The following is a 17,981-nucleotide window of genomic DNA, read 5'->3' on the forward strand; positions in this document are numbered from 1 at the left end:
GAAACACGATCAGTTGGATTTATTTTAAGAAATTGGATCAAGTAATTGTAGTGCCAGCAAATCTAAAATCCACAGGCCAGACCAGTACAATGGACTATCAGGCAAGAATTGATGAGGCAAGGTTGAGTTTTAAATTTATAGGACCAATCATCAAGCTGGAAACTCAGGCCGTATTTTTATATTACAAGTTTTAAAGTAGAATTTCTTCTTCCCCAAAGCAACCTCAGTTTTTTGCTCTCAAAGTCTTCAAATAATTGGATGAGGCTCACCCGTATAACTCAGAGTAATCTCTTTGATGGTAGATGTTAATTATATTTATAAAATATGTTCACTGCAACTTTAATAATAAAAGCCTCTTATTATCAGAGATGGCCAACTATATAAATCAGAGAAAAGACAAAAAACTACCGTTTGTTTTTATATCCATGAACAACCTCCTCAATTTACCTGTAAGTCTATATAACTCAACTGAGAAGCACTTGGAATAGGAATGGGGACAGAGAAGACAGACCATCTAAAGAAATATCCTTATTATGGTGTTTGTATCATTCAGCCTTTAGTGAGAGGCATGTCGGCACTTTAGATCTTTAACAGTACTCACTGCCAAATGCCATACACTGTTTAAAATATTATTATATTAAAGCATTTAAGAGAAATGTACTTATTAAGATCTATGACTAGCCTGTTCTCTTTACCTTCAGCTGTTGAAGCTCCATGTTCAACAGAATTTAAAACCTGTCATTAGTTGTATTCTAGAGGGTCTACCATATTTTCCCATGTATAAGATGCTCCCACATATAAGACACACCTTAATTTTCAGGCCTGAAATTTGAAGAAAAAAAATGTGTTACATAAAGTTATTGAACTCAAGTTTTATTCATCATAAAATTCATACAACTCCTCATCACTGTCAAAACTCCCATCTATTAGCATGTCCTCATCTGTGTCTGATGAGGAATCACTGTCTTCAATAATGAGTACAAATACAAACACAAAAAAAGCAGGAAAAGCAAGTAAAAAAAATCCACAACCACTATATAAGACACACCCAGTTTTTAGGCCACAATTTTTTTGAAAAAGTGTGGGTCTTATACATGGGTAAATATGGTACATATAAGACAGTAATGTGCTAACAGATAAAAGAATGAATTGGGGTCCTGGCCGGTTGGCTCAGTGGTACAGCGTCTGCCTGGCATGCGGGAGCCCTGGGTTCAATTCCCGGCCAGGGCATACAGGAGAAGTGCCCATTTGCTTCTCCACCCCTCCCCCTCTCCTTCCTCTCTGTCTCTCTCTTCCCCTCCCACAGCCAAGGCTCCATTGGAGCAAAGTTTGCCCAGGCACTGAGGATGGCTCTGTGGCCTCTGCCTCAGGCACTAGAATGGCTCTGATTGTGGCAGAGCATCGCCCCCTAGTGGGCATGCCAGGTGGATCCAGGTCAGGCACATGCGGGAGTGTGTCTGACTGCCTCCCCGTTTCCAACTTCAGAAAAGAAAAAAAAAGAATGAATTGGCTTCTTAGCCAATCATTTCAAAATCAATGGAGCAGTACTTTATTTATTGCATAAAAATTAATTTATGCAATTATTTTAATAATAAATTTGATTTTTACTTAATAGGCATACAATGAGTATTTTGTGAATGTTATTCTGAATATTGTTTATGAAAGAAAGCTGTTTTGTCGTGCAATTCCTGGAGGAACATTTCGTATGCATTTATGACCACATGACAGCAGTAAGTCCTGTATATGTACATTTGAATACATGTTGACACCAAGAGCATACTTAAGAATTGAATGGAGCTGTCAATCATGTCAGGAGTTTATAATGTTCTCCTTATTGAATCTTTCCACTTAATAAGCATTCCTTATTCTTATTCTTCACTCAGTTACTTCCAAGCCCTCCAACATTCCTTGACCAGTACTAGAAACCAACAAAGCTTCCTCCTAAACCAATTACCTTTCTCCTCAGCAACAGATTTTTAGCTGAGCACATTCTTACCTGAAATAAGAGTATACTGCCCCAAATTACTGGCAACTACCTCAGTGGAACATAAAACAGGGCAAAGTTCGGTGCCCTGAGGCAAAGGCCACAGTGACTTTACTGACAAAAGTACTAAACACAGTACTGTGCTGAACTCAGCACAATAAGAATAGAATCAGCAATTCTGATTAATCAGTAGGTGGGGACATTTGAGCTACTAAGCTTGCCTATTAATCTGCTCTAAAGAAGTTCTCCTTCCTGACTGCCTCATTCTCTTCTCCTCATCTTCTTCTATGCTTTCTGACTTCCTCATTCTTGTCCCTGCTTCTACTTTGTGTGTATCAATAAATACCCATAAGGACTGGGAGAGGGGGGTCACAGAAGTCTCATGAAATCTGTATAGGACATTGTGAGGCATTTTCCCCTAGGTCCCTCGGTGCACCCCATGTGGTCTCCACATAGTCATTGCCTCCACAACAACTACCAAGGGTTCTATGACTAAATTCTGGTCAATGGGTATCTATAAAAGTGTTTCATAGAGTTTGAAACAAATTAATGGACAAGAGTTACGATAGCTAGTTTGAACCCATTATTTTCCCTTATATCTTTCATACTTCTGCTACTCAGACATGATGAATGAAGTTCCTCCAGTCACTCTGAACCATGTGATGACCTTAAGAACAGTACTTCCCTGGATGGTAAAACACAGGGAAGGATCAGAGTTGGGTTGCCAAAGGATCTATGGTGCTGTCATACTAACACTGTGTTTCCAATTTCTAATTTTATATGAAAGTTCAATAATTTTTACTTATATAAGCCAGTATAATCTGGGTTTTTTTAAAAGGCCTAATTTAAATCAATACATTGGTTTTGCACTTATTAATAGTTTTAAAAACTAAATTTAGTCTCAGTCAGAAATAGTAGTGTTGCAGATACCAATGGCGTATTGTACAGAACTAGAACAAATATTCCCAAAATTTGTATAGAACCACAAAAGACCCCAAATAGCAACAGCAAATTTGAGAAAGAAGAACAAAGTTGGAGGAATCATGATAAATGATATTAAATTATACTACTGTGTTAAGCCAGTAGCCACGGCCACCATCCCAGCCGCCTGGCCCATGCAGGTTCGCATTGGATTTGGACAGTCGGTAATGAAACAATGGAGCCATCATCTTTAATCCTAGCTTGCACCTGGTGGGCAAGTAAAAACACACACTAGACTCCAACACCCACTCATTCAGTGCTCACAAAGCAACTGACTTATCTGAGTTTCCTAGAATCAAAGGTTTCTAGCTCACCAGCCTTATTCACCTCTGTTCCCCATCTCCTTCCTTCTCCCTGCACAAACTCTGCACAAACTGGCTTCTCACTCAACACTCCACCATCTTGGCTGCTTCTCCTGGCCTCCTCCACGTGGCCTTTCTCTGCTCTCCTCTCTGCTTTCCTCTCTAATGCTAATCTCAGGAACCGAGAGAGCAAGTTCCCATTCTGCCCCTATTTTATAGTGTAGAAATCAAAACCTTTAATCCAATATACAAAATAGGGAAGTCTCTAATACAAACTCACTTATCTGGGGCATGATGGGATTGCACCACCCCACATCAAAAAGGATGGGAAAGGCTTAGTCCTAATACCAGGCCCCAAGCTACAAGGATCCTGCTTGTCCACAGCCCACCCCCAACACACATTAATATCACCTGAGCAACAGGCTTCCATGTGGGAAGCGCCATCTTTAACAAAGTGAGCATAATATATTTTATCTGCCCAACATACTGCAAAGCCATGGTAATCAAAACAGCATGGTACTGGCATAAAAGCAGACATGCAGATCAATGTAACAGAATTCAGAACCCAGAAAAAAAACCCAAGCATTTATGGTCAATGAACACTTGACAAAGGAGACAAGAACATACAATGAGGTAAAAACAGCCTATTCAATACAAGATCACTTTCTTACACCACACACAAGAACAAACTCAAAATGAATTAAAGACTTAAATATTAGACTTGAAACTATAAAAATCCTAGAAGAAAACTTAGCCTGTAAAATCTCAAACATTTCTCATGGCAATATTTTTTCTGATATATATTCATAGGTAAAGGAAACAAACAAAAATAAACAAATGAGGCTGCATCAAACTAAAAAGTCTTTGCACAGCAAAAAAAACCCATCAACCAAATGAAAAAAAAAACCCCAGTGAGTGGGAGAACATATTCTCCAATGATATATTTGCTAAGTAGTTAATATTTAAAATGTATTAAGAACCTCTACAACTTAACACCAACAAAATCCAAACAACCCAACCCAATTTAAAAATAGAAAAAGAAACTGAATAGACACTTTTCCAAAGAGAACATTCAGATGGCCAATAGGCATATGAAAAGATGCCCAACTTCACTAATCATCAGAGAAATGCAAACTAAAACCACCATGAGCCTGACCTGTGGTGGCACAATGGATGAAGTGACAACCTGGAATGCTGAGGTCACGGATTCAAAACCACCATGAGATAATATCTCACACCTGTTAGAATAACTTTCATCAATAAATCAACAAACATCAAGTGCTGATGACAATGTGGAGAAAAGGGAACCCTCATGCACTGCTGGTGGGAATGCAGACTGGTGCAGCCACTATGGAAAGCAGTTTGGAGTTACCTCAAAAAATTAAAAATGTAACTGCTTTATGACCCAGCAATTTCACTTCTAGGAACATATCCAAAGAAACATAAATCACTAACTTGAAAGAATATATTCACCCCTATGTTCACTTCAGTGTTATCTACAATAGTCAAGATTTGTAAGTATCCCAAGTGACCATGAGTAGATGAATAGATAAAAAAGATGTGATATATTTATATAATTAAATACTACTCAGCCATAAAAAGGAAGGAAATCTTACCTTTTTTGAAAGTATAGACAGACCTGGAGAGTATTATACTAAGTGAAATAAGCCAGTTAGAGAAATACAAATACCACATGATTTCACTTTTATGCAAAATCTAATAAACAGATAAACAAACAAAGTGCAAAGTAGTCAGGAGAGAGAGGATGGGGGGCTGGGTATAAAAGATGAGGAGATTAAGCAAAACATTAAAAAATAAGCTCATAGACACAACAGTTTGGTGACTGCCAGAGGGAAAAGGGGGTGGGAGTAGAAGAGGAGTAAAGGGGATAAATAGTGATAGAAGGACACTTGACTTTGTGTGGTGAACACACAATACAATATACACATGATGCATTATAGAATTGTACACTTGAAACCTATACAGGGTGGAACAAAAGTAGGTTTGTATAAAAAAAATACAATAATTAATAAATAATAATAATAATAATAAAACAAAAATAAACTGTGTTTTGCATACCAAAGCTATAAACCCACTTTTGCCTCACCCTGTATAATTTTATTAACCATTGTCATCCCAATAAATTCAATAAAAAATAAGGATATCATAGTGTCTATTATTAAATTAAAGATTTTCAACCAAGAAGTACTTACAGTCAAGAGGAAGAGGAGTTGGTACTATATTTGAAAGATTTCACATGACTAACCTTACCTAACTGAAAATATTCTTTCTTTTTGACAGCAAATTACTGTGGATTAAACCCTTCCCCTTGAGATGAGGGTGATGGAAAACAGAGTTTTGATTCTGTACAGAACCTTCAGATTATGATTTCAATGAAGGAGCAAGAGAGCAGCATGTACCTAACCAAGCTTTCTAACTGGACTTTGTCCTTCCATTTTCTTCTCTCACCCACTATGGCCTTTGCCAGCATGCCCAGCAAGAGGAGAGGCATGACAAAGAGTACTGGGTCATGTTTTTACCTAGCATGGCTATAAGATTAGTTGCATACAGTGGGGATTGAGTAAATAAGTAAATATATTATAAATAGTGAGAATCAATTTTCTGTCAGAGAATAAATATATCAATAGAAAAAGGAAAGGATAGAATAAACCCTATGGTAATGAATTGGAATTGGAGGTATCCATGTGAATTCATAGCTTTATATAGCAGATAGATGGATGATAGATGATAGATTAGGTAATATATGATACATAGATAGATGATAGGTAGATAGATAGATGATAGATAGATAGATAGATAGATGAAAAATAGATAACAAATGTAGAGGTGTGTGTGTGTTTCTTAGCTTTATCTTTTATAAAAGCTTCTATTCGTTTACAGCTTATAACAACCTGCTGTACCACATTCATACAACTCTTGGGATCATAAATAGATCTTTTGGTCATTCCTCATCATCTAATGGAAATATTAACACCTGATCTATCATATTGTCTTAATGTCCACGTGTATAATTTATCCAAATACAAGGTCTCTCAGCTATTATTCCTCATTCCTTCAATGGTATTTTACATAATTCAAATCCATTGTCTAACATCATAGTCACTTTTGAGATATAAATACTGAGAAAACAGTATTACCTCTGAAATTTAGGAATCCTGATTATATCCTCTCTAAGCATAATCCTTTATGATTTGTTCAAGTTCCGTCAACCCCTTACCCTTTCTTTTATAACACTGAAGTCCAAATTCAATAAGCCAAATAGTATACTGTGTCTAAGCAGTTGGATATTGCTGCATGAACATCACAGCTGTATAGTCTACTGTCACCACCAAGTCCTCATCACCATTCTCAAAGAAGTACTCATACTGTAAGCTCACTGTTTCTCTGATATGAGTCTTAATACATTCTCTCCAATGGCTATCTGACAACTTTTTCTCTTTTTCCTAAATGTTTTCTCATTCTTTCATTTTCCCCAGATACTCATATTTCAATTAGGTTAAAAAATTTTAATCAGAGGAACATAATAAAAACAGATATTTTAAAATATACAAAAATTAAGGTTAACATACAGTGAGTGCTTATTACATGTCAGAAATTGTTTTTGACATATTATTTGTATTTATTTATTTATTATTTCAAACAACCCTATGAGGGAGTTGCTGTTCTCACAAATTTACTGATGAATAAGTGTAAAAATTAAGAAATTTGCTCTAAATTATCTAAATTGTAGAACTTGGATCCAAGCTAGTCATTTTTTTTCCTCCAAAACTCATGACCATAACTACCAATGTATTTATAAAAGCTTTTAGAATAAAAATAAAGATATCTTTTCTTTTACTGGGATATGAAAAAATTTGAATTGTGTTTATTGTAGTATTAGTTATGAAGCATGCAAATATTAAATAAACACATCCCCCAAAATATTTACTATGGTTTTCCAATGAACAAGTGCATTGAATCACAGATTTACAAGCTTTAAGAATGTTAGTAGGTATAACAAGCTGCATGATGACCGCTAGTCAATAAGAATCCCACATATTCATCCAGTGCATCTACTATACAAAACTGAAAATCAGTTTTCATGTATTTAAACTTACCATGGCCCATTTTATTTCTTTCAATGCCCTTCACTCATCCACAGCACCTGTGTGTGCATTGGAATAGCATATATGCACACACACACACACACACACACACAGAGTGACTGTTTAAGAGGGACTACACATCATAGAGTAGTGAAAAAAATAAGAATCAGTAAGGCCTTTTGAGTGCTACAAAATAGAGTTTTTGTAAGCTACTTGTACTCATTTTAGAATTATACCAAACACCACCGTTTGAATGAGTAAATAGCTATTTACAAAGTGCCAACTGTGTTTTAGGCATATTCACTGTCACAGATGTTACTTTGTTTTGGTTTCACAAATGTCCCACGTGAATTAGTCTATCCATTTTGCAATATTAATTGAGTGATGGTAACCCAATACTCTTTCCTGTTTAAATACCCAGTTTTATTGAGTTAAATTTTATTAAATACTCATAAAATTAATATAATTATAATGTAATTTAATTATAAATTTGTGAACTGTTGGTCCTCAGACCTGTTTTTGTCAAATATAACTTGTACTCAGTTATTCAACAAATAGTCATGAACTCCTTCTAAGGCCAATTCTGGATGCCAGGGGTACAACAGAACTGACAAGTTTCCTATTCTAATGAGACGTAACTTTAAAGTGGGGAACCAATGCGGAAGAGGCAAACAAACTAATGCACAAAATGACTAGGGAAACATAATTCCATAGGAATTAAAAATAGGATGCCTGACTGAAGTGAATGCACGAGAGTGCACAGAGAATAGTATTTTAGTTAGAGTGATCAAGGAAAGCCTCCCTGAGAGGAGAAAATGAATCAGAGGTCTGATTTAAAAAATAAGCCAACCGCCACTTACACATCTGGGAAAGAGTACTCCCAATACAGAACAGAACTCTTGGAAGTAATGAGTTTGGCTTGTCTAAGAAGCAGAAAAAAGACCAGCGTAGCTCAATATGGTGACCTTAGGTCAGAGGATATAGGGACCACATTAGGAGAATCTTGTGACTAGGCGTTATTATCCTTTTAGAAAAGAATTAAAACTTAATGCCTCCTCTTTCATAAATCCTTATCTATTAGTAGTGACTTTGGACCCACACAAGGTAGGGTTCAAATTCACCTAAATCACTTCTTAACTTATCAAGAATTAAAATGAGATTATAGAAGAAAAGCCTCCTCTAATTAATTAAAAAGACATTTTCACATAGTTTGGTTCTATGGCCATGTTCTGGAAGCTTTGGGTTATGGGAAGTCTATTGAATAGATAGAAAGTTACTAATCTGTTTACTTGTAATATACTATTTACAATACGCACATTCTATTATCTAAATAGATATACATATGTATAAAGATAGACGTATAGATAAATGGTCAGCTGGACGAATGGATCAATGGATGGATCAACTGATCTTAGCTAAGGAAAATACAACTGAAGGCAAATATAAAATAAATTAGGCAATGGCACTCAAGAATCAATAATTTCATAAAAATTTATGTAGTTAAAATTGTTTTATGCAATAACCCAGCACATGGAAATGATTCAACAAGTACTTATTTCCCCCCTGCTTTTAGAATATTAATTAGTTTTTAAATACCACAAAATTCTTGGAATTTCTCGATACCCTACTTGTTTTATTTTATTTTTTCCAAAATTAATTTAAAACAGCTCAATTCCCTTTTATAAATCAATGGGTAGTTCAGTAATAGCTTACTTAATTTTTTATCTAGAAAAAATACAAGCTTATTTCATTTCCGTCTTGGATAATAGAGTGTCTCTGATATAGTCCAGACCTTTGAAACCAAAAGATCTATGTATAAATTTTGGGGAATGAAAGAACACATCCTGGTGAGATTTCATTTTTACCCACACAAAAAGGTTGATTCACTCATCCTCACTACTGCTTCAACTTTCTAAAGAGTAAACCTTGATTGCTTCCAAGGAAGGCACCAAACTTTGATACCTCTCCCACGAGGAGAAAATGTCTTTTATGAGCCAGAGATAATTTAATTATCCCAAAGGCAATTAAGATGGTTACCAGACATGTCACTGATTGGAGACAAAATGGAGCACAGTAGTTTAATGTTCCCTAACACATCATTACGTGAGAATACCACATGCTTGGCATTCTTGCAGAAAATATGAAAAGCTAATATGCTTAAACTTTCTCCACTGGCATTATAATGGATTGTTCATGGAAGAAAACTTTCTCAATTTGCTTCATGAAGGCTAGACTCCTTGTTTTTTCAGCAGTGTATTCCAACTACCTAAAATACTACCTATCACAGAATGAGCACAATAAATATATATTTGATGAATAAATGCAAATTGGCTGGGTATTCTGCTATGAAAGGTTATTTGTATTCAAATTAGATTATATTAGTAATGTGTATCCAAATTGGACAGAAATCCTCATTCAAGATTTGTTTTTATTATTTTTCTCTATATTCATTATACATAAAAACTAATCAGTTTATAGAATAGGGCATTTAGATAACAAAGTTTGTTATTCATTTGTTAAACAAAAATAAATTTTTAATTTTAAGCCTGTTTTTTTATTTGTTTTGCAATATTTGACTTAGGCAATATTGGAAATATGAAATAATTTAATATTTTGGTGTCAACTGAAAACCATAAGTTCCTTAAGATTTCTGTTTGTGCTGAAGGAATTTAAAGTTACTGTATCAGAAAATGAGGAGAAAAATGAATCCCACCCGATTGATTTATATTCTCCCTAATTGATTAACATCTAAAATCTACATATTAGATTTATGCTATTGTTTTAAATGCCCAGAAAAGATATGTTTATAAGACAGAAAGTAAATGAATGGTAAAACAGAAGTTAACTGTGCATGAATGTAATGTTTCTGATTGATATGTCTCTGGCCTATGCACTGCATTTGAATTGCTGTTTTGCTCATCATTTTTGGTATGACAATTTTAAAATGCTTATTTGTTTTGAATGTGCACTAAGGATAGAGCTATTCTGAGTTGGCAACACTAAAGCAATTTGCAGGAGAAGGAAGACTCAGTTTCTCCAGATAAATCTACAGGAAAGTTGTTGTAAGTGTTGAAACTCAAACTTTATACCACAGTTCTTCATGCTTAATGAATCATTGAAAAGTAATCACTTGAAGCTAAGAATGGTTTACAAAAAATGATATATCACAGGATTCGAGTTATCATTTGCTCTTCTTGGGTGTTTTAACAGCCATTGAAGTGTAGTTGTTGACTTTTCAATAGCTCCATGATTTCCCCAACTGCTAAACAGTACCTTTTAGCAATAAGAACCAGTCTAGGGGTTACAGGCACAAACAACATCTGCATACACACTACTTTCTTACCAGTGGTATAAAATTGTAGGAGGTTCTCCATGCCTCAGCTTTCTCATCTCTAAAATATCAATGATATACACACTGCATTTATCTCTTTGGAATCTACACGGCAATACCATTTTCTTATATCAGAACACAACTTACAGAAAACTTGGTGTTCTTAAGTTTTGGATTAAAATAGTTCATAAAGTCATCTAAATGTTTTATATACTTGAAGAATTTTTTTTTTTTGGCTAATGATTTGAAATTGCTTCATTCATTGGCAAATTGTTTATAAAAAGCTTCAATTAATCTGAATAATTGTGGTAAATAACTGCTACAAAAACCCCTCACCAAATCTCTATGGTTGAACCCAAAGTGGTTTATTCTTTGCTAACAAAACAGTCCAATACAAAGTGGCAGGGAACTGGGGAGAGGGAGTCCTTGGCTACACAATCAGCGACTGAAGCTGACAAAGACTCCATAGTCTTCAACAGATGACTCCGAAGGTTGCCCTAGACCAGGGGTCCCCAAACTACGGCCCGCGAGCCGCATGCAGCCCCCTAAGGCCATTTATCCGCCCCCGCCGCACTTCCGGAAGGGGCATCTCTTTCATTGGTGGTCAGTGAGAGGAGCATATTGACCATCTCATTAGCCAAAAGCAGGCCCATAGTTCCCATTGAAATACTGGTCAGTTTGTGGATTTAAATTTACTTGTTCTTTATTTTAAATATTGTATTTGTTTCTGTTTTGTTTTTTTACTTTAAAATAAGATATGTGCAGTGTGCCTAAGGATTTGTTCATAGTTTTTTTTTTTATAGTCCGGCCCTCCAACAGTCTGAGGGACAGTGAACTGGCCCCCTGTGTAAAAAGTTTGGGGATCCCTGCCCTAGACAATGATATTTCCTCAATACTTGAGAGAAAAAAGATACATACAATTGTGCAAGAGGTTTTAAGAGCCAGTCCTGGAAGGGCATATATACATAGCTTTGGTTGACATTCGATTGACAAGACTTAGTTTCCACTAATAATTGCAAGTGATTGAAAAATCTAGTTGTCTTCTATAGCTAGGACAAAATGAATGAATTTAATGAACACATAGCACTGTTTCTACCATAGTGTCTTCCCAGGGCCTCTGCTATCCTACTATGATGTCATGATCTACATCTTGATGTGATGGTGAAGAAGCCTGAATGGAGGAAATTGCTACCATCACTTTCTAAGTGACATCTCAAATATGAAAACCTCATGTTACTCTTGCTACAGGAAAAAATAGGTATTGTTTAAAATATGGTAGAGGTGGGAAATAATTATAGCAAAAATCTTAAGGTGAAAACTAAAATTTGCAAACTTCTAAAAGTCCTGTGAAATGAGACTGCAGCATTTGCCTGGTAGAATTTTTCCAAAATGAAAATGTCTAAGACCTAAATATGAAGATTAAAATGGACCCCAGGTCCATTACAAAACCTTTTGATTCTTTTGTTTCTCCTCCTGCCTTAACTGTAATATGTAGAAAAACACTGAAAATAGAATTTTTAATTATGTGGGGTTTTTTATGGAGCACCATTTGAAACTTAGTTGAAAAGCAGCAAAGTAATTTAAATTAGATTGTATATTATTTGTCCAGTAAGCTTCTGCGTTAAAAAATTATTATAATTTCAAAACTGAAAAATTGTGATAATAGAGTATGAACAAAACATAGGATGCTTTTGAGGACAGGGTCCTGTTCACACAGATCACACACCCATGCAGCCAGCACTGTCAACATATTTATCATTTCCTCACAAAACCACACCGCCTTCCTTACTATGAAGCTCTACAGTAATTACATTAGCAAATCTTGAAAGTAGATCATGGGAGTCCTTTAACTTTAATCTTGCTCTTCAGAATTGTTTTGGTGATTTAAATTCCTTTGCCTTTCCATGTAATTTTAGAATCAGTTTATCTGCATCTGTAAAATAGCTGACTGAAATGTTGATTAGGATTACACTGAATCTGTAAATCAAATTAGGGATATCTCTCCATTAATCTACAGCTTAAATTTTTTCCTTTCATTAATATTTGTAGCTTTTAACATATATATTCTGTTTATATTTTATTAGGTTTCTACCCAAAGATTTATTTTTGTAGGTGTTTTTATAAATGGAATAATTTTTGTTTCAAATTCCAGTTGTTCATTGCTGGTTTGTAGAAATATGAGTGACTTTTTTTAGTACAGACCTTATTATACTTTGTGACCCTGCTAAACTCTCTTATTGCTTTTAAGAATTTTCTTGGTAGAGTCTTTGGGGGTTTGTGTGTAGATATTCAAGTCGTCTGAAAGTAAGGATAGCTTATTTATTCCTTTCCAATATTCTATTCATAAGTAAGTATACCTCCAACTACACTCCATAGACCTCTAATTCTGCAGGATTTTTCTGGAATTATGGAAATAGAGATTGTGTCCAATGTACTATCATTTAGAAATTTAATCCACATAATTTTGCTCTTCTTAAGAAAATAAGCGATGTTATTAAAGCAAATTAAATTTAGCAAACATGTATCTGCATCTTTGCCATTCATTTCTTCACTCTAAATATAAATCATCCTTCTTTTTGTTTATATTGTACATTAAATAGCAATTTTTAATCTCTGAGCCTTCCCTCACACCTATATTATAATTTAGTTTAGTTCTGAAAATCATTGGAAAATCTACTGCAAACTGAAAATTAAATCATTCACAAGCCAGACCTGTGGTGGCACAGTGTTGACCTGGAATCCTGCGGTTGCTGGTTCAAAACCCTGGGCTTGCCTGGTCAAGGAACATAAGGGAGTTTATGCTTCCTGCTCCACTCTCCCTTCTTTCTCCCTAAAAATAAATAAATAAAATCTAAAATAAAATTTTTAAAAAATGTCTGCATAAAACTTTATTTTATTTGATTAAACCAGATAGCTCCTTAATAATACAACATAATTTGTTATAAGAACTCACAATTGTGTCTTATAACTGAGTTGTCCAGAACTTTCCTGCTTTTTTTGCTAATGTAAGTTTACATAAACCTAGTTATTTATATCTCATTGAATTATAATTTTCATGGATAAATGATAAGAGTGATTATTGATTTCTTCCAGGTTGACTATATGACCTAATTCACTAGGTAGTTGGTCACCGATTTCTCCTAAACCTGGCATACCGTAACGTACCCAAGAATAAAAGCATTCTACTTATGCTATAATTTTAAATTAGACTATGCTATCAGAATAAGTCATAGAGAATTTAAGAGGAAACTACCTAAATGATATTTTTCCTCTTCAGAAAGTCACTTTTAGTTTGACTGAAATATGAAATTTAATTCTTATAATTGAAATAGAAATGGTTATGTTGCCCTGCATGGTTTTGAAACTATCTCAGCTCTCCTTTTACTTGCTTCTTAGAGAATCATCCATATTTCTTTTAGACTCTTAGACCCCATATTTAGTTCTTACTATTATGAGTACTTTAGACATCATTTGATGATAATGAAAATCCAAATTGGATTTTTTTTCACAGCTTCTCTAGAAATAAATGGTTTCTAGATAGACGGGAAGAATTTAGAATCATTTGGGAATAAATGTTAAAGCCTTGGATGTATAGATTGTTGTCAAGTGAAAAGGTTAGTGAGTCACTGCCATCACTGAGCAGACTAAAGTAAAATGAAGGAAAATCAGATTGTTTAACAGTATTCGGTTCATGTCATAACATCAGTACACGAAGGGAGTTTAAAAATATAAAGAATTCATCCTTCGGATTGTCATAAAAATAAATATAGTGAATATCTTATGTACTTGGAAGTCCTCCATGCCCACTCTCAGCTGATGAGGGGTTGAGAGGATGCGATCACATCTCATCTATGTCCAAATCACAGGTTCTTCCACTAATGTCTTTTCTCTTTTCCAGGATCCAATCTAGAATACTACATTGCATTTAGTCTCCTATGGCCTATGACAATTTCATCATTTGTCTGTTTGTTTGTTTGTTTGTTTGATGACCTTGACAGTTTTCAGGGACACTGATCAGGTATTTTATAGAAAGAAGGTCCTGCCATATCAGTTTGTCCAATGTATTTTTCATGATAAGACTGGGACAGTGAGTATCAAGAAAAATACCACAGAGGTGAAGTTGAGGTGCCCTTATCACATCATATCAGTGAGTACAAGATATCAACATGACTTAGAACTGGTGATGTCTATCAAGATCATTTGGTTAAAGTAGTGTTTGCCAAGTTATTATCTTCCCACACTCTATTCTTTGGAAACAAGTCATAAATTTCAAGTCACACTTAAAAAGAAAGAGTGGCTTGAATTAAATTCCACCTTGTGGAAGGAAAAGTATTTTCGTATATTATTTGGAATTATGTAAGAAAGATCTCTTCTCACTAATTTATGTATTTATTCAACCATTCATTTATATCGATATAAACTCATAAATGTTTATTCTATACTTTGGGTTATAAACTATTATAAAATTATTTATTTTATGCTCAAATTATTTTAGTTTTGACAATTGTGAACTCTTTCAGGTTGGCTCTTGTGTTCCTTTGTCATGCCCCAGAACTCTTATTTTATGAGAAATTTCTTAATTTTTGTCACTATACGATACTGTAAGTTCATTGTAGATTTTCTCTGCCCCAGCTCTAGAATAAACCATTTCTCCAAGAAACCCTGGTTACGTTTACTCAAGAATGACAGAGAAGCGCCCTGGCCGGTTGGCTCAGCGGTAGAGCGTCGGCCTAGCGTGTGGAGGACCTGGGTTCGATTCCCGGCCAGGGCACACAGGAGAAGCGCCCATTTGCTTCTCCACCCCTCCGCCATGCCTTCCTCTCTGTCTCTCTCTTCCTCTCCGGCAGCCAAGGCTCCACTGGAGCAAAGATGGCCTGGGCGCTGGGGATGGCTCTGTGGCCTCTGCCTCAGGCGCTAGAGTAGCTCTGGTCGCAACATGGCGACGCCCAGGATGGGCAGAGCATCGCCCCCTGGTGGGCAGAGCATCGCCCCCTGGTGGGCAGAGCGTCGCCCCATGGTGGGCGTGCGGGGTGGATCCCGGTGGGGTGCATGCGGGAGTCTGTCTGACTGTCTCTCTCTGTTTCCAGCTTCAGAAAAAAAATGCAAAAAAAAAAAAAAAAAAGAATGACAGAGAAACCAATATCCGGGCACAAGGTAAAAATCTGATTTATTTTGATAAAAGAGCCAGTAGATGTGCTGATGAACTTAATGGAAAGTGTGAGGTCAAGCACGATTTAACTTAAACAACTGAAAAACTGGAGTATTCATTTACTGAGGTAGAAAAAGTTGGGATGGGCTAGTTTCTGGGTGATAGGAGAATCAGGAGTTATGATTTGGATATGATTAATATGCTAGATACTCAAGTGGAGATGTTGAGTAGGCAGTTGGATACTTCAGTAAGGATTTCCTGGAGATGTTCTCTATCTTTAGATCAAAGATTAGCATATATAGACTGGTAAACAGTTAAATACATAAATTAATATCTATTAGCCATAAGTAAGAAATTTTTACAATGAAGATATTTAAACTTTGAAATAAATTGTTTTCAAAAAGTTATGAGATACAATTCTAGATGAGATTTTTAAATATATCTATTTTAGAGTTCTTTCAGAGTTTCTGCTGAACATGGGAAAAACCTGCATAGCAATGAATGAAAAGAAGTCTGATGACCTTCTGACTAATTTTAACAATACAGACATATGACATTATTTTTAACTTAAAAGTAGATTATTGCTTGACTTATTGATATTATTTATTTAGAAAGATAAAAAATAAAGTAAACAGTTTTATATTCATTTATTTTTAATACTATTAGAACAAAAGATCATCCAATTTTACCTGACTGGTGAATATTTTAAGTTAAAATGAGCATAGAAAAAAATCATTGCAAAAGTTTTCTTCATTGGTATTCTTGCCTTAATGTAAACATTAGTTTATAATAAAGTCTACTTGAATTTATTGTCTAAAAAATACTTTGAATCAGATGTACCTTAGCTTTGCCTGTTCATTGTTAAATTTTATACTACCTTTTTTAGTATATTTAATATTCACAATCCAAACTGAAGCAAAGTTATTTCATGGAAGATTAATCAGGACTACTTATCTGGGCAGTTTGTCTTATGATCAGATAATATTGATAAACACATAAAGTCATTTCTGAAATTACGTTCTTAAAACATCTGTGGGGGTGGGAAAGTAGAAGAGGGTAAAGGGGGACATATGGTGATGAAAGAAAACTTGACCTAGGGTGGTGAACACACAATACAATATATATATATATATGATGTATTACAGAATTGTACACCTGAAACCTATATAAATTCATTAACCAATGTCACCCTAATAAATTCAATTAAAAAAATTTAAATACACACAGAATGCTTAACACAGCCTGGATCTATAATAAGCATCTATTAAAAGTTAATTTTACTGTTATTATTATTAGTTTAAAAAATATCTGTATTTTTTTTTTTCAGAGGACAGTCAACAACTTTTATTACCGCTCACATATTTCATAGAAAAGAGAGTGTGGCAAACGGGTCAGAGTGGAATAAAAAATAAAAGGCAGGTTTAAACGGGAACATGTTGTGTTATTTACATCAGGGAGCGGCTCTCCCGGAGGTCACACACAGCAGCTGCACTTGTCCGATGCTCCTTTGCAGACACAGCCCTGGGCGCAACGGGCACAGCCCACAGGGCAGCAGGAACAGCAGCTCTTCTTGCAGGAGGTGCATTTGCACTCTTTGCACTTGCAGGAGCCGGCACAGGTGCAGGATCCACCAGTTGGGCAGGAGCAGTTGGGGTCCATTTCAATCAGAGATGAAGCAGAGAGATCCAAAGCCAGCAGCGAAGAGGCTCTGGTGCTGATAGAGGGTGGCGGAGGACAATCTGACTTTGGGCGAGGGGTATGCAACATAATTTAATGACAAAATAACCTAGACATGTTTTCCTTGAATATATGTACCCTGATTTATTAATGTCATCCCATTACCATTAATAAAAATTTATTTAAAAAAAAATCTGTATTTTCATAGGTATCAGAACTTTAAGAAAAAGAAAAAAATTTATTCAATTTTTTTAAGCTACCAAATTGATTAGGATTTTGTGTGGAAGGGGTGGGGGGGACATAATAAATAAAAAAAATCTTTTACATTGGTCTCCAAAAGGTCTTCTTCTACAATGATGTGAAATTACTTTAAAGTTCAAATCTCAGTTTAAAATGAATTTATATTTATTGCTTAATATTTTTATTTAAGAGCTTAAAGTTTTAGATAAAA

General features: G+C 35.1%; 1 protein-coding gene across 1 annotated transcript; it reads right to left on the reverse strand.

Moving 5' to 3' along the window:
• Window positions 1–17,313: 17,313 nt before the first annotated feature.
• Window positions 17,314–17,564, reverse strand: LOC136329007 (metallothionein-1A). The gene has a single exon (XM_066264965.1). It carries the CDS (start codon window positions 17,510–17,512, stop codon window positions 17,327–17,329), a length of 186 nt encoding a protein of 61 aa, XP_066121062.1. The 5' UTR covers window positions 17,513–17,564; the 3' UTR covers window positions 17,314–17,326.
• Window positions 17,565–17,981: the final 417 nt, after the last annotated feature.

The sequence above is a fragment of the Saccopteryx bilineata genome, chromosome 3 (genome assembly GCF_036850765.1).
Source record: "Saccopteryx bilineata isolate mSacBil1 chromosome 3, mSacBil1_pri_phased_curated, whole genome shotgun sequence".
Lineage (NCBI taxonomy): Eukaryota > Metazoa > Chordata > Mammalia > Chiroptera > Emballonuridae > Saccopteryx > Saccopteryx bilineata.